This window comes from Salvelinus alpinus, chromosome 8 (genome assembly GCF_045679555.1).
Source record: "Salvelinus alpinus chromosome 8, SLU_Salpinus.1, whole genome shotgun sequence".
In the NCBI taxonomy this organism is placed as follows: domain Eukaryota; kingdom Metazoa; phylum Chordata; class Actinopteri; order Salmoniformes; family Salmonidae; genus Salvelinus; species Salvelinus alpinus.
In genome coordinates this window covers 75693768-75720032 of record NC_092093.1, presented here as the reverse complement: position 1 = coordinate 75720032, position 26265 = coordinate 75693768, and the positions used below count along the sequence as shown (strand labels likewise).

The following is a 26265-nucleotide window of genomic DNA, read 5'->3' as shown; positions in this document are numbered from 1 at the left end:
TCCCATCTTGTAATTGGGCCCTTGGTTAAAGAGAATGCAACATTAAATGAAGACAAAGTTGCGGCTTTGATACATAACCAGAGAGAGGACCCTTCATTTGCAACCTTTAATCAGCCCGATGAGATCAGGTGTGTGTGTGTATGTGTGTATGTGTGTGTGTGTGTGTGTGAGATTTTACAACAGAAAGAGGGGAGAAATGAAAGGTAATGACTATTGATTACCTATGTGCATATGACCCCACAGGCTCTCCCTCTGCATTCTTAAATCAACTCAAATTATTGGAGTTGCTAATTTCGTGCTGCGGGAGGGTCAGAGAAGCAATGGGAGAATAATACCTCCCTCCACCCCAAGCCCTGCTCACTGAAGGTGAGGAAAACAATATGATGATGAAAAAGAGAACGCTTTTGTTAGAAAGCATGAGTGACTTATACTGTAGTGACTTATACTAATATGTATCATATTGGTTTGAGTTAAAGCTGATTCCCAAGGGAATAAAGATGGTGGTTATGGGGAACTTTTATGAGTAGAATTCATATTTCGTGTTGCTGACTGTCACTTTGCAGTGGTCTTAGCCCTCTGCATACACGCTCACATAACTGCTTATGATTAGCAAAGCAAATCCATTTAGGTGTGAAAAAAATAACCCTGTTACATGTATACACATTTAATACACCTCAGGGAAATTGAAATTCCCTTTAAATTAAAAGATAAATTCATTATTATGGTGGCTATGTGGACACACAAGTTCAGGCACAGGCTTCCATATGTCTTTTTTAAAATATTTTTTTTACAAGAGCCCATGCTCTGAAATGGTTCTGAATGGAATAGGTAGAAATTGTAGGGAGCTTGTTGGAAAACGCCTAGTTGGAAAATGTAGCCTCGGCTACACTGCAGGTAATATTATAGTGAACAGAGACAGTACTTTGCTGCCATCAGGTGGCAAAGAAAATAAAAACCAATGACGCATCTAATGCATATGGGATCTTACCGATTCATCATCAGGGCCTTATTCATAAAGAGTCTCAGAGTAGGAGTTCTAATCTAGGATCAGTTTTGTCTTTTAGATAATAATGAATAGATTACATGAACAAGGAGAACCTGATCCTAGATCAGCACTCCTACTCTGAGATACTATATTAATACAGGCCCAGGAAGGTATAATGAAACCCATTGCATAAGGCTTTTAAAATGACTTTTTAGTATGTTTGAGTAAATACACAAGTATGTGACCATTAATACAATAAATGCAACGACTTCAGTTCCTTTGTATTTTCATGTTTAATAATGTTTATTGTGTGGGAAATATTGGCCGTACACATTTAAATTAATGGTGCATTACATTTGACTCCTACTTTAAGTAGTGTCTAAATAGTAGTTGTATAATATATCCATGTTTCAAGCAAATTAACATGAAGTTAAAACAAAAACAAAACATTTGTGATGTGAAACCCACAGGCAATATCAGCATTGTATTTCATTCAGTCTTACAGGTACGTAAATATGGCCAGTAACTTCACACTGGCAGAACTACCGTATGGTGTTACATATTCTCAGACTGGTTAGTCTTGGGAACAGACATCAGGGTGTCAGAGGAGGAAGGAGAAAGTACAGTTCAACAAAAAGGGTCACTGATTGACGACACAGCCACAGTGACTGACAGGGCAAGGGACAGACACGACGACTGAGTTAGAAATAGAAATTGCCAGTGGTCTGAGGGGGTATGGGTTGTTGGAGCAGGCGGGTCAGTGTGAAAACAGACAGAAGCACTGGAGTTAGGCTGGAGAGCTCTCAATGGTGACAGACAGACATTCCTAGTCCTACTGTATATGCCGGTTTGTAAATAAAACAAAAAAGGAGGGACTTTTACAATGGGGACGAATGAAAGACAGACAGAAAAATAAACAATGTGACTGATGACTGACCAACAGAGGACTCTTACGCTGCTATTGGTTGTTGCTAGTTGGTACTCTTTTACGCAGACAGCCCCCAGGTCTAAAGGGGACAATCAGACAGACCTATGACCTATGACAACAGATGCTCACATGGCACCGGAGGGGTCCGACTCCTTGGGCATGATGTTGCGGACCACGTGCTCCAGCTGGCCAGAGTCGGACACGTCATAGCTGGTCTTGTACTTGGCCAGGATCTTCATCAGGGGGCGGAGCTTCAGCCACCACTGTTCCTTAGGGATCCTGTGGCTGCAAGGAGATGGACAGAGGGAGAGATTGTACAGCTGAAGTCAAAAGTTTACATACACCTTAGCCAAATACATTTAAACTCAGTTTTTCACAATTCCTGACATTTAATCCTAGTAAAAATTCCATGTCTTAGGTCAGTTAGGATCACCACATTATTTTAAGAATGTGAAATGTCAGAATAATAGTAGAGAGAATTTTTTATTTCAGCTTTTATTTATTTCATCACATTCCCAGTGGGTCAGAAGTTTACATACACTCAATTAGTACTTGGTAGCATTGCCTTTAAATTGTTTAACTTGGGTCAAAAGTTTCGGGTAGCCTTCCACATGCTTCCCACAATAAGTTGGGTGAATTTTGTCCCATTTCTCCTGACAGAGCTGGTGTAACTGAGTCAGGTTTGTAGGCCTCCTTGCTTGCACACGCTTTTTCAGATCTGCCCACACATTTTCTATAGGATTGAGGTCAGGGCTTTGTGATGGCCACTCCAATACCTTGACTTCGTTGTCCTTTGTTGGAAGTATGCTTGGGGTCATTGTACATTTGGAAGACCCATTTGTGACCAAGCTTTAACTTCCTGACTGATGTCTTGAGATTTTGCTTCAATATATCGACATCATTTTCCTTCCTCGTGATGCCACCTATTTTGTGAAGTGCACCAGTTCCTCCTGCAGCAAAGCACCCTCACAACATGATGCTGCCACCCCCGTGCTTCACGGTTGGGATGGTGTTCTTCGGCTTGCAAGCTTCCCCCTTTTTCCTCCAAACATAACAATGGTAATTATGGCCAAACAGTTTTATTTTTGTTTCATCCGCCCAGAGGACATTTCTCCAAAAGGTACGATCTTTGTCCCCATGTGCAGTTGCAAACCGTAGTCTGGCTTTTTTATGGCGGTTTTGGAGCAGTGGCTTGTTTCTTGCTGAGCGGCCTTTCAAGTTATGTCGATATAGGACTTGTTTTACTGTGGATATAGATACTTTTGTATCTGTTTCCTCCAGCATCTTTACAAGGTTCTTTGTTGCTGTTCTGGGATTGATTTGCACTTTTCACACAAAAGTACGTTCATCTCTAGGAGACAGAACGAGTCTCCTTCCTGAACGGTATGACGGCTGTGTGGGTCCATGGTGTTTATACTTGCGTACTATTGTTTGTACAGATGAACGTGATACCTTCAGGCGTTCAGAAATTGCTCCCAAGGATGAACCAGACTTGTGGAGGTCTACAATTTGTTTACTGAGGTCTTGGCTGATTTCTTTTGATTTTCCCATGATGTCAAGCAAAGAGGCACTGAGTTTGAGGGAAGGCCTTGAAATACATCCACAGGTACACCTCCAATTGACTCAAATGATGACAATTAGCCTATCAGAAGCTTCTAAAGCCAAAACATAATTTTCTGGAATGTTCCAAGCTGTTTAAGGCACAGTAAACATAGTGTATGTAAACTTCTGACCCACTGGAATTGTGATACAGTGAATTATAGGTGAAATAATCTTTCTGCAAACAATTGTTGGAAAAATTACTTGTATCATGTACAAAGTAGATGTCCTAACTGACTTGCCAAAACTATAGTTTGTTAACAAGACATTTGTGGAGTGGTTGAAAAACGAGTTTCAATGACTACAACCTAAGTGTATGTAAACTTCCGACTTGAACTGTAACTACAGAACTACACTGGGATTGATTATTTTAGATGTTCATGTAAAAACACATAAGGGACATTTCAAGTGGGACTTAAGGTGTATGTGTTACTGTCAGGGGGTGCTGTACAGTGACCTACACAAAGTCAGTTTCATCCTTCAGCTGTACGACGGGCTGGAAGACCAGGGCCCTGCGACGCATCCCCAACAGACAGCACGTGTCTTCTGTGTTGGCAAACACTCTCCCTACAAAACAACAACAGTCAGCAGTCACACACTCATCCATGGTTTATATGCCACTTCACGGTTATGGTCTAAGTTTCCAGTAAATTATTATGTTAATGGTTGGTAAGTCAACTTCCTACAATTGTCTACATGGATCTAGGATAATGTTTGAATGGGAAAGGGGAATACTGTTCTAATTTAGGTTTGACAGAGTGAACCATCTAGGAGTCTTGCAACAGTGTGCTGAATAAGAGCAAACCGTGAACAAAGAAAAGTACACAGATCCAGGTATTATATCAAAATATAATATCTGCTCTAGCTTTCTTTAACAGTACCACTGCTACAAACACCAACTAAACTCTATTTGAGACACGTAACACTACAAGGGCATGATGGGTAAAGGGACATGGAACTAGATCCCTTGAAATAGATGGTCATGGAGCCAGAGTCAATTAATAAAGTAATTTACCTTCATCTTATGTCATCCATGTGCACAACAAATAGACAAAAAAACAAAGAAGAATGTAATGTTTTAACGTTAGCCTTAATCAAGAAACTAGTATAGTACTTATTTTACTATTTATTTACTTAGTAAATAAGTAATATTAAAACATTTACATGATGTGCTATGCACTTATAGTGCAGTATTAGCGCAATTGTCCCTTTCATATATTATGGAATAGTTACTTGCAATTTCATCATGCAAAGTGTTCAACATAGCCCTTACACATTATATGAAATAACAAATACGCAAATGAAACTGGAAGGAATTTGAAAATCTGCTGTGTGATGGATGCATTGTGAACAAAACTACATAAAACTAGAGGTCGACCGATTAATCGGAATGGACGATTAATTAGGGCCGATTTCAAGTTTTCATAACAATCGGAAATCAGTATTTTTGGACACCGAATTGGCCGATTTTCTTTCTTCTTTTTTTACACCTTTATTTAATCTTTATTTAACTAGGCAAGTCAGTTAAGAACACATTCTTATTTTCAATGACGGCCTAGGAACGGTGGGTTAACTGCCTCGTTCAGGGGCAGAACGACAGATTTTTACCTTGTCAGCTCGGGGGATTCAATCTTGCAACCTTACAGTTAACTAGTCCAACGCTCTAACCACCTGATTACATTGCACTCCACGAGGAGCCTGCCTGTTACGCGAATGCGGTAGAAGCCAAGGTAAGTTGCTAGCTAGCATTAAACTTATCTTATAAAAAACAATCAATCATAATCACTAGTTAACTACACATGGTTGATGATATTACTAGTTTATTTAGCGTGTCCTGCGTTGCATATAATCGATACGGTGCGTATCGTTGCTCCAATGTGTACCTAACCATAAACATCAATGCCTTTCTTAAAATCAATACACAGAAGTATATATTTTTAAACCTGCATATTTAGCTAAAAGAAATCCAGGTTAGCAGGCAATATTAACCAGGTGAAATTGTGTCACTTCTCTTGCGTTCATTGCACGCAGAGTCAGTGTATATGCAACAGTTTGGGCCGCCTAATTTGCCAGAATTTTAAGTAATTATGACATAACATTGAAGGTTGTGCAATGTAACAGGCATATTTAGACTTATGGATGCCACCCGTTTGATAAAATTTGGAACGGTTCCGTATTTCACTGAAAGAATAAACGTCTTGTTTTCGAGATGATAGTTTCCGGATTCTACCATATTAATGACCTACGGCTCGTATTTCTATGTGTTATTATGTTATAACTAAGTCTATGATTTGATAGAGCAGTCTGACTGAGCGGTGGTAGGCACCAGCAGGCTCGTAAGCATTCCTTCAAACAGCACTTTCCTGCGTTTTGCCAGAAGCTCTTCCCTGTGCTTCAAGCCTATCAACTCCCGAGATTAGGCTGGTGTAACCGATATGAAATGGCTAGCTAGTTAGCGGGGTGCAAGCTAATAGCGTTTCAAACGTCACTCGCTCTGAGACTTGGAGTAGTTATTCCCCTTGCTCTACATGGGTAACGCTGCTTCGAGGGTGGCTGTTGTTGTTGTGTTCCTGGTTCGAGCCCAGGTAGGAGCGAGGAGAGGGATGGAAGCTATACTGTTACACTGGCAATACTAAAGTGCCTATAAGAACATCCAATAGTCAAAGGTTAATGAAATACAAATGGTATAGAGAGAAATAGTCCTATAATTCCTATAATAACTACAACCTAAAACTTCTGACCTGGGAATATTGAAGACTCATGTTAAAATTAACCACCAGCTTTCATATGTTCTCATGTTCTGAGCAAGGAACTTAAACGTTAGCTTTCTTACATGGCACATATTGCACTTTTACTATCTTCTCCAACACTTAGTTTTTGCATTATTTAAACTAAATTGAACATGTTTCATTATTTATTTGAGGCTAAATTGATTTTATTGATGTATTATATTAAGTTAAAATAAGTGTTCATTCAGTATTGTTGTAATTGTCATTATTACATTTTTATTTATTATTATTATTATTATTATTATTTTTTTTTTTAAATCGTCCAATTAATCGGTATCGGCTTTTTTGGTCCTCCAATAATCGTTATCGGTATCGGCATTGAAAAATCATAATCGGTCGACCTCTACCTAAAACACTCAAAAAGTTATTGAAAGACTCCATGACAGATCCAGGTAAAGGTGCTGCATCACGATCACAATCTTCTCTGAGGACTAGGAGTCTACTGGCATGACTACAGTCTTTACTACTGTACCTTGTCTGAAGGTCTCGTTCATTTTCTTGGTGAGCCATAGCATGGCTTTGGCCGAGATCTTTGTCCCAAAGTTGCGGTCGAAAGGAGATGGTGCCCCTCCCTTTCAAAACAATCACAACAGCTGTCACTATATTCTCCTCTTCTCAAAAGTAGTGCACTATATAGGAAATAGGGATCTGTTTTGGATGCATCCACAGAGCATTCTACGGTTACCTACCTGCTGCATGTGTCCTAGTACATTCTTCCTGCAGTCAAACACTCCTCTCCCTTCCTCAGAGTACAGCTGGTAGATGAAGTCTGTCGTGTAGTTCTCGTTGCTGTTCTCATTTCTGCCACACCAAAATGAGAATGAGTGAGTGAGTGAGGGAGTGAGTGAGAGAGGGATTGAATGAGACGGTGAGTGAGTGGATACGTCCCAATTATCTCTCCTTTCTCCCAAAGTGTACACTTTTCTCTTGCCTTCACCGAAAAGGAAATATTGGGACACATCCAGTGAGTTAGTGCACTGCGTTACCTGAGGACCAATCCTCTTTGAATGGCTCCCTTCATCTTCTCTGTCAGATGCTCAACGTTGGACTGAAAGAAAACATGCTACGAGTCAGTGTTCCTTCTCTTGACCAGCAAAAAGCATAACTGCACCTAAAAAACATTGATCTATATTGGGCACAAATCCATGCTGTTCCACTTACACATGCTCTACTATAATACTGTACTTCTAGCCAAATAGAGCAGCTTAAGTATCTTACCTAAACAACAGTCTCTGCAAAGGCAGATGGTCATAACCTGACGTTAGCTGTTATAACGGCTTAGGACATATTCCATTTACAGTATGTCATGGTTATGAGACTGCTATGAGGGTTCAAGTTGAAGGTTTGGGAGAGGTTTTTCTGAATTAACTTGCACATATATTTCTGTCTGTTAAAGTGTGCGTTTGTCTCACCTGAAGGTCCCTGATGTCAAAGGGTTCTTCGTAGATGTAGGCAGCGTCCGCCCCAGCAGCCAACCCCCCGACACTGGCCAGGTACCCACAGTACCCTCCCATGGTCTCAATGATGAACACACGCCGCTTGGTCCCGCTGGCAGACTGCTTGATGCGGTCGCATGTCTGACACACACAAACACACTCACAGAGTTAGACAGACGCCGACAGCATTAGTCGGGAGATCAAATGAACAAACACACCATTCCAGCTAGACTACTGCCACAACAGAGGGTGTTAAAAACATGTGAATTAACTTTCTTTCTCATTCTGTTCATACATAATAAGTTGAGAATTCCTGGATTGTTCCACGCTGACACGCTGTATTTACACATCTGAAGTGAATAAGTCAACCAAGGCTTCGTGATAGTACATGCCTCATCATAGCGTTACTCCGCCCTACTCATAGCAGACAACCATAAAGCATTCTGATACTGCCGCAGGTCATTGAGTGGTTATGATACCACGACACGGCTTGCCTGCTATACTAAGCACACATAGGCCCGTGTCATTCTAAAATGTTCTATTCACCAAAAGACTGGAGACCTGCAGAAGGCTAAAAAGTATATACTGTTTAGTGGTAAACATGTTACATTACATGCAGTGTGTGTGATACTGTCTAAACATTGCACATCTAAATGTTGTGATATTTTGTAACAGAGGTAAAACATCTAGAAGAGAGATTTCAATCGATAAGTCATCAAAGTAGTGTGATCTTAGTGGGGGTTTGTCCCTTACCTCCACGATGGAATTGAGGGCTGTGTCTGCCCCAATACTAAGGTCAGTGCCAGGCACATTGTTACTAATGGTGGCAGGCAGCATACACATGGGGATGCAAAACTCCTCATAGCTGGACCGAGCCTCATACAGCTGCAGAAGACACTCAAGCGCCTGAAGCAGTAGGCAGTAGTACAACACGCATTAGACAACCAGGAGGGAGACTTCTGACTGAGAGACGGTCGAACACACCTCTCGGAGACACTGATCGAGTGTAACCTGCTATTCCGGGCTCTTTCCGTGTGATAGCAGCTATGGCTTCCCATTGGCAGAGAGGGGGAGGGCAGGGAACAGAGGGAGGAAAGAGAGAGGGAAGGATGGAGGAACAGGCTAAGGTAAGGAGCTGGGAGAGGAGGTAGGGAGGTGAGAGGAGGGGGTGGAGAGGTTGGAGGGTTGAAAGAAGAAGGGATTCATCTGATGGAGAGGCAGAGCGAGGTCTGTTTGGGTTTCGCAGCTCAATGCAGCTGGTGACACTGCCTACTGTACCTGCGGGGCACACAGGTGGCAGGACAAGCACTGGTCAAGTCCGCAAACAGAGGATGAGGATGATGACGGAGGGGGGATGGAGATGAAGGAGGAAGAGATGTCGGTCAACTTGTAGCCCAGACTGGACCTCTGCCTTGTTGTTTCACAACATGCTGTTTGGACTGCATGCAACAACTTTGTGATGTTGTGCCTAACTGCTGTATACAATCCTTTAAAAAGAGGACTCTTGTACAGTAACTCTTTTACAAGAACCTTTGTAAAAACGAACTGCACTAGATTCTGGTGGATGAATACTCACTAAAGTATTTAACCGCGTGCTAAAAAAAAAAAGAACCGTTCACCATTTTGCTGTAATCTTTACACAAAACACTTACGGATCGAAAAACACTAAGGGATCGTTCTAAAAAAATGTTTTATGCAAACTTAGCAATAGCACACACGTAGTATCAATGTGATGTTAGCAGTTAGCAGTCAGTTAGAGCTTCAACAGCTACTAACTACTTAGCTACCACAACTTAACAACTACAGCATGTTAGTTTGTGCATTTTAGAGGGTAAAAGAGCGTTCTATTAAACACTAAGCAGTGTAAAGCCTGAACGCTGTTGACCGTTGGTCTTTGTTAATGAGGTAGGTACACACACAGTCAAGGGGCAGGCTGGAGCAAACATGGTGGCCACCACGACATAGGTACGGTCAAAGCATGCCTCCATGTCATTACGCACTTACCTGGGAGTGCTAGGGACAACTCGGCTTTGGTTTACCAGCCATCCAATTTCCTCTCTGGGGATCAATACAGTTTATTCAAATTCAAACTATGTGTTATGAATGTTTATCTGTTAGTTATAAACTGAGGGAAATATTTAGCCAACATTCACTGCATGGTTGTTAATTGCAGTAACGGTGTTATTGAATCAATTGTTACATTTAGTCAAATTTAGTACAGTAAATAAAATAAAACATTTTCCTATTCAAGTCCAAAACCTTTTGCCCTGTCAACTGTATCAATGCAAATGTTGGCCAGGATAGCTGATCATGATAGCTGATTGGCTGATGCTGGTAAATGGAAGGCCGAGTGGGTTGGTCCAGGTCAGCGTTGCCCCTTTATGTGATTAGCTGAGCCTACCAGGAAGTAGGTGTAGCTATCTCTTTTTCCCCCAGCCTCGCTTACATCAGTGATGGCGTTCAGAGCCGTGTCAGCGCCAATGCTGAGGTCTGAACCCGGCACATTGTTGGAGACAGTGGCTGGCACCATGACCATGGGCACACAGAACTCGTCATATTTCCCACGGGCTTCTAACAATTCCATGAGTCCCAGGTAGGCCTGCAGGGCAGAGCCAGAGCCAGGGGTTTTAGTTACGAGATGGTGCTGATAAAGCAGACTGACAGTCAGGGAGGAGGAGACATGAAAGGATGCCAAGGGGAGAGCCAAGTCTATCACAACGGACAGCAGCGTGAAACAGACAGGTACAACTCCAGACATACACACACAGTGTTCCGACACACGTGTGCATACACACGCACACACACACACAAACTCAATTGAACACACTCTTACATACACATATATAGAAAGCTGGTGAGCCTAGTGCACAGGTGTGCGTGAAATGACGTGTGACTTAATGTGCATTCTGTGTTTCTGGGACCAAATTATCAGTTATCTTTTAAGTTTCAGACCGTTGGTTCACTATTCATTTTAATGTTTTGAATGCCTCAACTAAAGGATCTATTCTAGGTTTTGAACTGAAATCAAAAACTGAACAATGAACCAACAGTTTTTTCGAATTCTTAAATTGAACTGATTATTCATTTACTTATGCACTTGATGCAACAACAAGTACCAAATAATGTGCATGGCTATGCATTAAAGCAGGTGGGTACGAGCCAACGCTACAAAGAAGCAGATTGATGGAAAGGGTTGGCAAAATCAACACAACAATGTTCTCTATGATGAACTCACACAATAAGCATTACAAATTTATATATTAGTTATATATACATATTAATACTTTACATCTACAGTATAATACATGTGAATGATTCATTTGAATCATGAATTTAATTACAAATATACAGTACCAGTCAAAAGTTTGGACACACCTACTCATTCAAGGGTTTTTCTTTATTTTTTATTATTTTCTACATTGTTGTAGAATAGTGAAGACATCAAAACTACAAAATAACACATATGGAATCATGTAGTAACCAAAAAAATCGAAATATATTTTATATTTTTCAAAGTAGTCACCTTTTGCATTGATGACAGCTTTGCACTCTTGGCATTCTCTCAACCAGCTTCATGATGAATGTTTTTCCAGTAGTCTTGAAGGAGTTTCCACATATGCTGAGCACTTGTTGGCTGCTTTTCCTTCACTCTATCGTCCAATTTATCCCAAACCATCTCAATTGGGTTTAGGTAGGGTGATTGTGGAGGCCAAGTAATCTGATGCAGCACTCCATATCTCTCCTTGGTCAAATAGCCCTTACACAGCCTGGAGGTGTGTTTTGGGTCATTGTCCTGTTGAAAAACAAATGATAGCACAAACCAGATGGGATAACCAGATGGGATGGCGTATCGCTGCAGAATGCTGTGGTAGCAATGCTGGTTAAGTGTGCCTTGAATTCTAAATAAATCCCTGACAGTGTCACCAGCAAAGCACCCCCACACCATCACACCTCCTCCTCCATGCTTCACGGTGGCAACCACACAAGCGGAGATCATCCGTTCACCTACTCTGCGTCTCACAAAGACACCGCGGCTGGAACAAAAAATCTCCAATTTGGACTCATCAGACCAAAGGACAGAATTCCACTGGTCTAATGTCAATTTCTTGTGTTTCTTGGCCCAAGCAAGTCTCTTCTTCGTATTGGTGTCCTTTAGTAGTGGTTTCTTTGCAGCAATTCGACCATGAAGGCCTGATTCACGCAGTCTCCTCTAAACAGTTGATGCTGAGATGTGTCTGTGAAGTGCATGTCTAGTAACTCTAATAAACTTGTCCTCTGGGTCTTCATTTCCTGTGGCGGTCCTCATGAGAACCAGTTTCCTCATAGCGCTTGATGGTTTTTGCAACTGCACTTGAAGAAACTTTAAAAGTTCTTGAAATTTTCCGGATTGACTGACCTTGATGTTTTAAAGTAATGATGGACTGTCGTTTCTCTTTGCTTATTTGAGCTGTTCTTGCCATAATATGGACTTGGTCTTAAACCAAATAGGGCTATCTTCTGTATACCACCCCTACCTTGTCACAAAACAACTGATTGGCTCAAACGCATTAAGAAAATAAATTCCACAAATGAACTTTTAACAAGGCACATCGGTTAATTGAAATGCATTCCAGGTGACTACCTCATGAAGCTGGTTGAGAGAATGCCAAGAGTGTGCAAAGCTGTCATCAAGGCAAAGGGTTGCTACTTTGAAGAATCTCAAATTTAAAATATATTTTGATTTGTTTAACACTTTTTTGGTTATTACATGATTCCATGTGTTATTTCATAGTTTTGATATCTTCACTATTATTCTACAACTTAGAAAATAATACAAAATAAGAAACTCTTGAATGAGTATGTGTGTCCAAACCTTTGACTGGTACTGTATATATTGTAAAATACATGAAAAATTTGTAAAAATTAAATCTAACACAAAGCTCGAAATTCATGAAATAATAATATCTACTATATAGCAAAAACAACAGGCGTCAACATACCTCGAATCCTCCGATAACTAACAATGCATTTATGTTATGTGCTCGCATCTGCTCAGCAATTTTTTCAACATGCTTTGCAGGGAGAGTTCTGAAAAAAGAAAATAGGATAAAGCAACAAAAAAAGTTAGAGACAGTTTTACATTTAGTGTGTGCGGGGTGGGGGGGGGGAGACCCTACCTGTGTACCTTAAAAAATAATTGCACTTCAGCATGGTTTTGAGACACAGTCGGTGCCACCCTGGGCTATGGGCCAGAAGGTCGAGGGTTCACTGACCACCACAGTCGAGTTCACTTTCCCTGCCCGTCTCATTACACTACGATCAGAACCGGCTGCAGACAATAATCAGCTAGGGGGAATCAGTTTTTCTACATTTTGATGCTATATTTATAATTATATAAAATAAATGCAATGATTTTCCACCAACAGGTTTCTGTGCCAATGCACCACACACAACCAATAAGCAACGCATAACTGCATAACGATTACCGACTCCGAGCGCTTCATCATGGTTTGCATTTTCAACATCACAATCAAACACAGTATGACAATCTCGACTTACAGAAAATACATCCCTCTCTACTCAGTGTCAAAGGCTTGGCAATCTCTGAATGTTATTAAACTTTCTGGTGTTTTGTAACAGATGTTTCTTTCCATTCATTGAATGGCCGGTGTGCAGTTTGGATGCTGAATTTATATTAGAGTGGATGAATGTGCGCGGGTAGGCTACAGGAGACTTCTGAAGTAGCCTAATCAGATTAAAATATTGTGACTGGTTGCGTTTATGCCACACAAAAAAAGGTAATACATTTTAAAAGTTAAAGATGTACTATGCAGAAATCGCTCAGCCATTTCCTGGTTGCTAAAATTGTAATAGTTTGCCTAATTTCAGTTTGTGACAAAACAAGCAAGTATAGTGTAGATAATCATTGTACCATCTAAACTGCTGTGAAATATATTTTCCATAACCCAAAAATATTGTCTTTCGGCTGTTTGAAGCTGGAGTACAAAACCGAAAGTAAAAGACGCAAAAACTAAACTTAAACACGGGAGGCATAGAAATAGCGCACATAGAACATATCTAGCGCTTCTTAGAATTGCTTTCAATGCAAATGACATATATATAACTCATATGTCTATGTGAATTTGGTCGGTTCGCCCAAAAAGTTACATATTGCAGCTTTAAATTACAAATATTTAGGCTATATTGAAACATTAGGTTCTAGGTCAAGGAACAGCCGCTCGGATCAGAAAGGAAGCAGAACGCTTGTTAAGCTTCCCTGAATAACTGGGCCTGCTGTGCGCATAGGCCTATGTGGCCCCAGGACAACTTGGAAGAATGATGATGGGCAACAGACAGCGCATCCATATCAGAAGTAAAAATACAGCCAGATTGTCCTGTACTGTGCCTTTCTAGACTGAATAATCTGTTGAGAGTAGACCCACAACTGTTCCAAATGGAATTAATGGAAGTAAACATTCAAATAACAGGGCTTTTGTGCCATTATTCAAATTACATTTTCACTGCAGTTTACAGCCTAGAGTAGAATTGTACTCAAAACAATAATTGTACAAATATTCATTGCATTGTAGTGTTGTAGGCTAGTCTAGGTAGGATAATTTTATTGTCCCTAAGGCCATACACATTTATTTCACTGTATAACAGATTTGTATATTTTTTAAGTGAGGCAAGTCAGCGAAAAAAAAATACAATACAGGCTGACTACTAGCATCTATTGATTTGCAATGTCCGATAAACAGAATGTCTAAATCAACTTAAAGTATATAAAAAATGAGTTTTACAGCAACAATTCAAAAGGAAGGCTACAGCCCCCAATTTTTTTTTTTACTGTTTGCGATTCACAAATGATTATTTTGATTCCCATCGTTCGATTCACGGGATATAACCAAACCCCAACTGGACATCATTCAATTCATAACAAAGAATTGTTTAAAAAAAAAATACTTTCATAGGAATTAAATAAAGAACTTTTTTTTAAAGATTTTTTACTATTTTGAGAAATGTGAAGAGGGGCATCCGTTATATATCAAATGAAATGTGTATGGCCTAAACAAGATCAATACGGGAGCTTTTTGAGCTGTGTGTCTCATGTGTTTACTGTTCTTTCATGCGCGATGACGCACCAGCCTCTCTGCTGCCTATCAGCTACTCTTCTATGTTTTTCTTGTGGATTCATATGGAACGTTTGTGCAGATTTGAATGACTTTCTATGTGATATGATTGCTAGTTCACCTATTGCAGATCTGGACAAATGATCCACCTACCGCTATTGTCACTAAGCATAGAGGGCAGGATAGAGTTGACTGTATAGTAAGCGTACAGAAAAGTGTAGCGCATAAGGGAAGTACCAAAACACCTTGATAAGGGAAATTTGGCTATATGGAAGAAATTATATAGTTTCTCTAAATGCTGTATTATAAACTATTATAATATTATAATCAAGTTGGTGATATTATATCAAATAAGTTTGCATTTGGGATGGAGACTTTACCGTTTTGTTCCCAACAGAGATCCACCTTGCCCTGTCCATCCCCCGACATCTGCCCATTTGATCTCTTTTATCTGAAGGGACAAAAACACATAATCGAAACAAATCAAATCAAATTTTATTGGTCACATCCACTTTTAGCAGATGGTATTGCTGGATGTAGCGAAATGCTTGAGAAAATATTGTAGCCTACTGTAACTTGTATTGATTGCCCTTACAGTTGCTTGCATTTTTTCTATTTTGTTGCCTTACAACCTGGAATTAACATGGATTTTTGGGGTTGTTGTATTGATTTACACAACATGCCTACCACTATTTCTTGTTTGTTTCACAAACAAGAAATAAGACAAAAAAACTGAAAACTTGAGCGTGCATAACTATTCACCCCCCCAAAGTCAATACTTTGTAGAGGCACCTTTTGCAGCAATTACAGCTGCAAGCTTCTTGGGGTATGTCTTTATAAAATTGGCACATCTAGCCACTGGGATTTTTGCCCATTCTTCAAGGCAAAACTGCTCCAGCTCTTTCAAGTTAGATGGGTTCTGCTAGAGTACAGCAACCTTTAAGTCATCCCACAGATTCTCAATTGGATTGAGGTCTGGGCTTTGACTAGGCCATTCCAAGACATTTAAATGTTTCCCCTTAAACCACTCGAGTCTTGCTTTATCAGTATGCTTAGGATCATTGTCCTGAAGGAAGGTGAACCTATATCCCAGTCTCAAATCTCTCGAAGACTGAAACAGTTTTCCCTCAAGAATTTCCCTGTATTTAGCGGTATCCATCATTCCTTCAATTCTGACCAGTTTCCCAGTCCCTGCAGAGTAAAAACATCCCCACAGCATGATGCTGCCACCACCGTGTTCTCGGGTTGATGAGAGGTGTTGGGTTCGAGCCAGACATAGCATTTTCCTTGATGACCAAAAAGCTACATTTTAGTCACATCTGACCAAAGTACCTTCTTCCATATATTTGGGGAGCCTCCCACATGCCTTTTGGCGAACACCAAACATCTTTGCTTATTTTTTTCTTAAAGCAATGGCTTTTTTTCTGGCAACTCTTCCATAAAGCCCAGCTCTGTGGAGTGTACAGCAAAAGTGGTCCTATGGACAGATACTCCAATCTCCGATGTGGAGCTTTGCAGCTCCTTCAGGGTTATCTTCGGTCTCTTTGTTGCCTCTCTGATTAATGCCCTCCTTGCCTGGACTGTAGGTTTTGGAGTGCGGCCCTCTCTTGGCAGGTTTGATGTGGTGCCATATTCTTTCAATTTTTTAAATAATGGATTTAATGGTGGTCTGTGGGATGTTCAAAGTTTCTGATATTTTTTTATAACCCAACCCTGATCTGTACTTCTCCAAAACGTTGTCCCTGACCTGTTTGAAGAGCTCATTGGTCTTCATGGTGACGCTTGCTTGGTGGTGCTCCTTGCTTAGTGGTGTTGCAGACTCTGGGGCCTTTCAGAACAGGTGTATATATACTGAGATCATGTGACAGATCATGTGACACTTAGATTGCACACAGGTGGACTTTAATTAACTAATTATGTAACTTTGAAGGTAATTGTTTGCACCAGATCTTATTTAGGGGCTTCATAGCAAAGGGGATGAATACATATGCGCGCACCACTTTTCCATTTTTTAGAATTTTTGAAACATGTTATTTTTTTTGAAGGAAGGCCTTGAAATACATCCACAGGTACACCTCCAATTGAGTCAAATGATGTCAATCAGCCTATCAGAAGCTTCTAAAGCTATGACATAATTTTATGGAATTTTCCAAGCTGTTCAAAGGCATAGTCAACTTAGTGTATGTAAACGTATGACCCACTGGAATTGTGATACAGTGAATTCTAAGTGAAATAATCTGTCTGTAAACAATTGTTGGGAAAATTACTTGTGTCATGCATAAAGTAGATGTCCTAACCGACTTGCCAAAACTATAGTTTGTTAACAAGAAATTTGTGGAGTGGTTGAAAAACAAGTTTTAATGACTCCAACATAAGTGTATGCAAACTTCCGACTTCAACTGTAGCTGCACATAACCCTCTCTAAGAAACCTGTGCATAGCTGTCTAAGAGACTTAGGAGGGGATTCTAAACTCACCAGTCATTATTGTCAAATACAGCTATCTAGGTACTACTGGGCAGGTGCTTCAGATCCATGTACTGAACTGTTCGTGTTACTGCAGTGAGTTTAGATGCAACTAAAGCTGAGACTGAGAATTTCTAGTTCAGTACCAGTAGGGAAAGACCAGTAGAACTAGATTTACAAGATACATCATGGTCTTTCATTGGAACGAATCCTCTTTTATAAACGAATGGCACAGGGGGACAATAACAAAACAAGCCTACTCCAGTGAAGTATTTGTATTACGTGTCAGCCATGTAATGTGGCCCCCTTTTGGTGCAGAGTGGTACTGCTCTTACCTGGGAGGGGAAGTGACGCCATTGACACAGTAATTGATTTACAGTAATCTGGTCAGATTATCCTACTGCTTGTACTCTCTATCAGTCCCCTCCACATTAACAGCCACGGAGTCAGTGGATGACTATAGGTGACATGGCTGTTCAACTGTCAGCTAGACCACCATCTATTCTCTTTTAGTTTTTTCTTCATTCATGTCCATATTTTATCTGCCCATTTTATATCAAAACGGTACATAACAGAGATATGGGCGATCCTGTGACGGCAAACCTTGTTTGTTTGCAGTCAATCTAATCTAGAGTACATTATTGTAAGTGAATCTCTGAGTCTGTGAGGCATCTTCTAATCCAAATTATATTTGTTAGAAATTGTTAGAAAAACATAAGAATACAACTTTTTTTTGTCTGTTTATGATACCTGTCCCTTGTAGAATCCCTCGAAGCCATCGTTGACAGCGAACATCTTGTGTCCCTCAGAGATGCCCACCCTGACGGCAGAGCGGACAGCGGCGTTCATGCCCGCTGCGGGGGCTCCCACATTCAGCACAGCAATGTTGAAGTTACTCTGCAGGGAAAAGGGGAACAGGATACACACCCTTACCAAAACTGTCAACCGAAAATATATATATATATTTTTTTACTTTTAAGCAGGGGGTAACAGAGCTAGGTTGGGAAGGGGGAAAGGGGCAACAGAGCTGGGCAGGGAGAGAATTGTTTTCTGGCCCTATGCCCACATGTTAGGGCTAGGCCATAGGCATACCCCCTGCTAGCTCACACAGAGATAGACCACGCTGTCACATTAGAAACATGTTAGAAGAGGCAACACTGATGAAAAACATTCTCAACACTGGAAAACGGACTTGGGAGTGTAAGTCGTGTGCAAAATAAACATCCTTCCTGTTATAGATTTTACAGGAATATGGGGAGGGGAAACTTGAGCAAACATAAAACAATGTTGACTTTCTGTCACCAATGCAGGACTCATGACCTGTGATTGACTTACATGTGGCAGTTCTGATTCTAGTTTACGGTGAGCCAGGAGCTTGTATGTCCTCAGATTGTTTTCAAAACTCCTGCAATCAGACAAAAAAGGGAAAGATGTCTTACAATATAGATACAATACAAATTACACAAATACACTTAGGCACATTAGCACAAAGTGAGACCAAAATGAATGATAGAATAGGGGCCCTACAGCCCTACAGCCCGGTTCAATTGATCCTAGCATCCTGTTAATAAGTGGAGCCAGGAGTGATTGATGACCACGTGACCAGGAACACCTCTAGGTCCGGCAGTAGTTTTAGGTTATAACTAGGGTCCAGAGTGTGTCCTAGCCAGATCAGGTGGTCAGGAAAATCTCCTGTCCCTAATAATAACAAGTTCCTCAACATTAACCCACTACTTTTATACTGTAAATGGGGAAGCAATGTCCTAACTGGTGAAGAGGATGTCCCTCAGTGAACTCCAATCATTCCAAACTGGGTGACCCTGACGCAATATAGTGATCTAATTTACTGCCTGACCAGGTCCTTTCATGCTGGCTGCTGCTCTCTCTGTGTATGTGTGTGTGTGTCAGTGGCCCAGTAGGTCACGTGTCAAGAGGCCTACTAGCATCAGCACGAGAAACGGGTCACTGTCCCTAATATTTCATACAGTGGTTGGTGATGTGACTGTACCTGCCGCGCAGCTTCACAGCCTCTTCAAACTTCTTCTCATCCATGGCTTTCTGCACCTCTTGAGTCTGGTGAACCAAAGCAGATTCATATTTGCATGCTAATCAGCAGACGCTTTTATTCCGAGTGACTTATACATTTTTCTAATGTGTATATGATTCCTGCCTTGGTAGAACATCAAGTCGATGCAATCTAATGGTAGGTATCTAGGTAAGATCAGAAGGGTTTGCAGTGCAGTCATTGAGAGCTGCTCTGTGTAGCAACCGGCAGCCACATGCCTTGGATAACGATTAACCAAAAAACACCTCGCTCAGAGAACAAATCCCAGATCCCACTTTATGCACTTATATTTCCCATCAGGCAATTCTCTCATTCCTCCATGTGTGTTTGTGAGTGTGAGGGTGCGTGTGCACGCGAGTGTGCGTGCGTGCCTAGTAGTAAGCTGCCTTGTCCTGGCTACAGTACTCTTGTCTACCTACCATCTGTACACACTCCATGAGAGGCAGTCTCACCGCCTGGTTTCCACACAGAGAGACCACACAGGCCGGTGTATTAGCTGTAGTCTCCAACAGGGCAATGACAGCCTCCACACCCATACGACTGGCCTGGAGTGAACACACAGCCACACATAATAAAGATAGGAAAGATGCCACAGCCAGAAACTTTTTTCCAGAGCAATGTACAATACACTGACTGCATGTTAGTACATGTACAGAATGTGATCCCTGTTGGAATTCAACCCAAGGCATTGGCATTGCTAGGGTAATGCTCTTAGCAACTGAGCCAAACGGGACCACATTAAACATATACTGACATCTCTTCTTCTTTGCCTGAGCTCACACAGGGATTATCTCTTTCCCTCTCTCTCCCTCTGTTTTCATGCTCTCTTGCTTCCTCTTTTCATTTGTTGTATTTCAGAGGATGTAGGCAAAATGGAAGAGCTTGTCAGCCCTGGATTTCTCCCACTCTCTATGATAGACCAGTAGGACTACATCAACACTTGTGCCATGTCATCAAATCTGTTAATGTGCTTAGCTTAAAAGCAGCAGTTGTTTCCTCCCCAGGCCTAGTGAGTGCATGTCTTCCACACGATTCATCTAGTGGGACTGCTGTACACTAGTAGCCGGGTCCCAGATCTGTTTGTACTGTCCTGTCAGCTTTTATGGTCCTTTTGTCACACCAAGCATGGGAGTTGGCAAAACAGCACAAACATATCTGGGACCAGGCTAGTACACTATTGTAGATGTGGGGAAACGGTCAGGAATGTGGTCAGAATACCTACCAGGATCCGGTCGAAGGCAGAAGGGGTTCCTCCTCTCTGGACGTGGCCCAGGATTGTCACACGGGTATCAAACCCCAGGCATCTGACAACAAGCTGAGACAACAGGAATCATGTTTTAGCTAGATTGAGGTGGTTTTAGCAACACTCTTTTAAAGTCTGTCTTATAGTAATGGTCATGCAAAACACTCATGCAAATGTTAGCTCTAATACTAGGCTAAATACTGAAGCAAGTGTTGTTTTATCTTTACGTACTGCAAGTAAACTATCAGATATTATTTGACCTAATATATTCTAGACATACACATTTGTACTAAACAACGAGGAGAAAATACTCTCACAAGCTGAAGAGTTGAGCAAAGGGAAAACACAATGCACATGCAACCCATCCTCCGTATCTCAGTCATGTTTGTGGGGTCATTACAAGACGCACAGATCCCAAGCTTAAAAAAGGTTGACTTTCAAAATGTGACACAAATAAATAAATAAGACATTCAAGCACAAGCTGGATTAAATGCTTTGCCTCAACTCCTGAGGGCCTAGAATTAAATGGTAATATGCTGTGTCATATTGTGCTAGATTATAAAGGACTTTTTCGAAATTATTAACCATGCAACTCAATTATTTTCCATTTATAGTGAATTTGACAGGGGAGGTACTGATGCGTTTTGTACAAAATGTACCTCTTTACAATGTGTTCCATAGGCCTGGCTAGACATGTACAGTAGGTTAATAAAACGTAGCTGCTAAGCTGTCGCACAGTAAATCAAGATGGTAGAGGGAAAAGCAGGTTATCAGCTGTAAAGTCAGTTTGAGGCCACTCAGGAAGCAGTCTTACCACAGAGTGTGTGTGTGTGCGCGTCAGAGCATTCATACCAGAGTGCACAGTCAGCGAGTGAAGCCACACCAAGGGCAGCACGGTAGCGATAGAGGCCTAGCAGGAGCTGTCTGCTATAGGTCTGAGTTGCTGTACTTACATCCTTGACATGGTCTGTCGTTATGGGCTTGTTGTTACAATCAATTGCCCCCTCGGCTACTATTATGATATTCAGCCTTTTCATTCCTGCCCGGTTCTATATGAGGGAGGGGTGGAAGACACATGACAGAAACTAAAACAGAGGTTTGGCATGGGCTCGCAAAAGACGGAGAGCCAGACAGTGAAAAAATTGTCCATGGACCAGAGAGCAAGTGTTGATTCTTGGCGGCATATTAACCAAAAATGCTCATAATCTCTTTGTTTGAACATTTCCTTAATATCACATCATTTATTAACTTGGTGTCGACACATAATACTCTGCTCGTTTGCCAGTGGACTATTTTGACACTGTTGGGCCTACGTACTTTTGGTTTTGGCCCTGTAACACGCTAAGGTACTCACGTCCTTGACAACACTACCGGTTATAGCTTTCCCATGTCTGTCAATGGCTCCCTCAGCCACTATGATTATGTTCAACCTTGAACCCCTGGAGCGAGTCTGGACCATAACATTTTATTTCCAAACAGAAAACAGCACAATAACACACGAGTAAATTACTGTAACATTACCAAATAACTGCAGATCAGATCGTATCGCAATGTTAGCTTCATGTGACATTGAACTGAACTTGTTGCCATTCTTGGTTAAGCTAACTTCATTTTATTCTAAAAGTAATAATTTATTGTAAATTGTTCAATATAAACAACAACAACGAAACAGAGTGAACCGGATAGTGAACGAGCATTAATTATTACAGTGAGAAGTGTTGTGAAGGTTAAAGGATTGCTAAGTTAATACGTTACCGCAGAGAGCTTCTGACACATCTTCTCCTCCCAGCCGTCCTCAGGGGGCATCTCAGGAATCAGCACCCAGTCAGCACCACACGCCAGGGCACTCACTAAAGCCAGGTATCTGGAGACGCACACACAGACACACAAAGACGCACGCATGCGCACACACAAGTCAGACAACAGCACCCGTCGACCCCACAGGACGGATCTGAACTCACACACAAGGTCACACATAAGGTGTGTTAGCACATCAGTTTTTAAATACGTTTAAAAGTCTGTGTCTGTCTTACCCACAATGCCTACCCATGACCTCCAGCACAAATGTCCTCTGGTGGCTGAAAGAGAGATAGCGAGTGAGAAGACGACATTTGAGAGAATCATATGTTCACAGACAAGGTAAAAACCCAAACCACATTTGTTAAAGCTACTATTGCTAACCTCTGTGCGGTGGTCATGATTGCGTCCACCACCTCTATGATCCTGTGCAGGGCAGAGTCCGTCCCGATTGTCATGTCGGTGCCACAGAAGTCGTTGTCGATAGACCCCACCATCCCGACGATGTGCAGAGCTGAATACTTCTGGACAGCATCTTCATCAACCAACCCTGTGGCGAAGTTTAAGAACAATGCAATTATATGCTTTTGTGACTAAGATTGAAATAAAAGAAAGCAATTTATTCCAAGATCCCTGTCTCTTCAATGTGAGGTGGGATTAGCCATAACTTCTAAGCAGAAAGACTAACTTGACATTGGAGCTCCATTCTGAGTTAGGATACGAAACATCAAACATAGGTACACAATGAGAAACTACGACCAATTCATTCTCAAATAAAAACCATGTCAGTGGACAGAGTTGTTGTCTTCCCGGACAAATCCTTTCAGATGAAAAACATTTGGGGATTTATTATCCTGCTCTAGCAGCAAGCTCACAATGGATTACCTCATCTGCAAATACACTTTTAAGACTGTTCAGCTTACCACAATACCAATCTTGACATTTCCACTTCTTTTCAGTGTCAATATGTCACCATGTCAGTATGACCTTCTTTTACAGCCCCTACCTTTCTCTAAGCTCTCTTTCAATGACCCCTACATCATGCTTCTGTCTGTCCCCACAGCAAACAAACCCTTCTGCAGTACACTTCTCTCTCTGCAATCCCTTTCTCACGTACTTCTCTCCTGTCCCCGCTAGAAACAAAGTGCCAGTCCCCACCTTGCAATCTTTCCAAATCTTCTATCCCTAACCCCTCTCCTGTCCCCGGTAGAAAAAAAACCAGCCCCATTCCCCACCTTGCTGGACCAGTTCCTCCAGCAGTCCGCTCCACTCCTCTCTGAAGAGGTTGGCCCCAGTGAGGCTGCCGTCCCCTCCGATCACACACAGGTTGGTGATGCCACGCTGCACCAGGTTGTGGGCTGCCTTCAGACGCCCCTCGTGGGACCGGAACTCCTTGCACCGTGCACTGCCAATGACAGTGCCACCCTGGCATGGTGGCATTACACAAACATTGAAGTGGATGTAAAATACAGCCCAGATGCAAGATGCCTACTCACACCAATCAATTATAGCTCTGTCTATGTCTACTGGTTTTGTAAATAGGCTACTGTGATTCAGTGTGTGGTCATCTATTTCTGTCCAACATGGATGGTACAGTACTCACCATTTGTAACATGCTGGAGACACTTTCCCATGATGCCTCCTTTATGTTTTCTTCTCCACCATCTACCATACCCTGGTATCCCTGTAGATACAACACAGATGTCACAAAGTACACACGCACACGCACGCACGCACACGAACACACACTTCTTAGGCTTAACAACCCCCCACTATCTGTAATATCTGGACTGGCATGCAGCTTGTATATCAATCATTATAGTCATGTGTTACCCCTGCATAGAATCAAATTAGAAATGTCCTAGTCCAAGAATTTAATAGGGCTCTAAAAAAATATATATTGGTAGCACTGGGTAGAACCACCAAACAATACGTTTTGTGATTTCAAATTCAGTCCCATTTTTGGAACTAATTTAGCAATCACATCATGTTTTGCTTGTATTACCTTTTTTAATTGGTCCCTGAACCCATAGGATGACATTTTCAAATATATAAAAGCCTCCTTCATTTTCTGATCTGTAAAACTTCCACTGTCAAGTTGTCAACTTGACTTTGAACTTATACTGTCCAACAAGAGTTGCTGAATTTCCTGTTCACCCTCACCGGTGAGTTGAAATGATACAATGCACCAACTTTGTACCGCTCAAATAATTATACAAATGTAACAACAACCAGAGCGTAGGCCTACTGACAAGAAACGATACAAATGTAATAACTTTGCTTAGGCTACTCCAAATGGCACAAACATCATTTTGCCATTCAATGTTTATCTGGGTGAATATACTTCGAGGCGGACTGGTGCTACCAAATCAAAACTCCAGGCCGCAAAGACTACCAATGCTTATAGGAGCATAGCCTATGCAACCAGAATGGTCGCAATTTAAACCAAAGAGTTACAAAACAAAATATGTCCTACTGTGTATCAGGTCTTTGGCTTTCACATCCTGTTTAAAAACGGACACGGAAGCCAAACAGATTACCTGAGCAGACCGAGAGGGAAATACATGTGATCTGTCGACTAATGTCTTTAGTCGTTGACATAAAAGTGTAGACCACCATGTACACAAATGACAGAATGAGCAGGCATTTTAGGCCCTGGCCTGCTCAGGAAATGAGCTGCATAGAGGCTTAACATATCATAATTAATTCAACATATGCATCATCATTAGACCTAGGCGTAAGCAGAACCCAGCCCATTTGTCAGTGTGTAGGCTATATGTGAAATAGATGGTCTGGTTCCATCCAGAGATTAGAATATACAACACAAACATTGCCATGTACTGTAAGCCTACTGTAGGCATGTATCCTTGTGTTTGTAATTCGGCTTCCACATTATGGATGCAAGAGCAGGTCAAATGTTGGCTGGTAGCCTCTAAACAGATAATTTTGAGAAGATTCCAAATGTTGATCAGTCATCCTATATTTGTCTACATACAAAACCACCCTGGATGGTAGGAACATATTCAGCTCCGTAAGCTGTTTATAAAGTATTTTGTCCCGTGAATAAAACTCAGATCAATACAGAGTGCTCCTTTTCTTTCTTTGCCTGGATAGTCACACCTGTTGACGTATCCTCGGGTAAGGAATGATTTTACTGTTTGTAAAGTAGTGCTGTGTGTACAGAGTGTCTAGACTCACCTCCCGAATGAAGTAAACTTTGGCTCCCACGTAGATTCCCATTCGAACGACTGCCCGGACAGCAGCATTCATTCCTGGCCAACAGAAAACTCACTTGAATAATGCATTTTTAAATAACAACATTTGAACACTGCTTAAGACTCCTGTAGCGATGTGTCCTACATAGCCTAATTAAATCAACAAGAGAACATATGGCCACAGCACACGAGTCCTGTGCATACACTTATGAGCGTAAGTGGTGAATAGCTCAACATGTAAGGCCATGCCCCCTTTCAGGCCGAAGTCTGAATCTTTGATCATCATAAGAAAGAGCCTCGCTTCCAAAAAATACCAACACTGTGTAGTCCGCTTCCACTGCAGGACTCCCAGTCTCCCACTGCCATGTTTGGTAAAACGTCCTCTCTAAATATTCAGTTGCCTTGGAGAGAATTGTAAAGGTGGTGTTCTGTGCCTACAATTCTAATGTCAGGTTAACCTACTGTAACTTCTTAGACAGTCACACTAATGATTCATGTGCTTTAGACCAGGCAGATCCTTGGAACTTGGCTGACTAGGCCCGGAGGCGGCGTTTATAAACAATCCGATAAACGTTTGGTTTCACAGTGTAATAGTTGCTAGGCTAAGCTGTTACTAAGCAACACGCTTCTGAGAT

At 41.4% G+C, this 26265-nt stretch overlaps 1 protein-coding gene across 5 annotated transcripts in view; it reads right to left on the bottom strand.

The window, feature by feature from the left end:
• Positions 1-1259: 1259 nt before the first annotated feature.
• Positions 1260-26265, bottom strand: part of pfkpa (phosphofructokinase, platelet a) — a 27727-nt gene continuing 2721 nt past the window's right edge. The window contains exons 2-23 of one of the 5 annotated variants that reach the window (XM_071415119.1): positions 25614-25687; positions 24019-24099; positions 23651-23840; positions 22800-22965; positions 22652-22696; positions 22374-22482; positions 21572-21667; positions 20598-20690; positions 19795-19920; positions 19319-19383; positions 18646-18715; positions 18061-18207; positions 15227-15297; positions 12717-12804; positions 10184-10336; positions 8491-8643; positions 7714-7878; positions 7288-7349; positions 6991-7102; positions 6774-6873; positions 3974-4079; positions 1260-2198 (exon numbers count right to left, since the gene is read on the bottom strand). In XM_071415119.1, coding sequence (XP_071271220.1) covers positions 2039-2198; positions 3974-4079; positions 6774-6873; positions 6991-7102; positions 7288-7349; positions 7714-7878; positions 8491-8643; positions 10184-10336; positions 12717-12804; positions 15227-15297; positions 18061-18207; positions 18646-18715; positions 19319-19383; positions 19795-19920; positions 20598-20690; positions 21572-21667; positions 22374-22482; positions 22652-22696; positions 22800-22965; positions 23651-23840; positions 24019-24099; positions 25614-25687 — 2432 coding nt within the window. In that variant the 3' untranslated portion in view covers positions 1260-2038. Of the gene's footprint in view, positions 2199-3973; positions 4080-6773; positions 6874-6990; positions 7103-7287; positions 7350-7713; positions 7879-8490; positions 8644-10183; positions 10337-12716; positions 12805-15226; positions 15298-18060; positions 18208-18645; positions 18716-19318; positions 19384-19794; positions 19921-20597; positions 20691-21571; positions 21668-21972; positions 22069-22373; positions 22483-22651; positions 22697-22799; positions 22966-23650; positions 23841-24018; positions 24100-25613; positions 25688-26265 lie in introns of all 5 variants that reach the window. The other 4 variants (XM_071415118.1, XM_071415115.1, XM_071415116.1 and 1 more) reach the window with 4 other exon arrangements.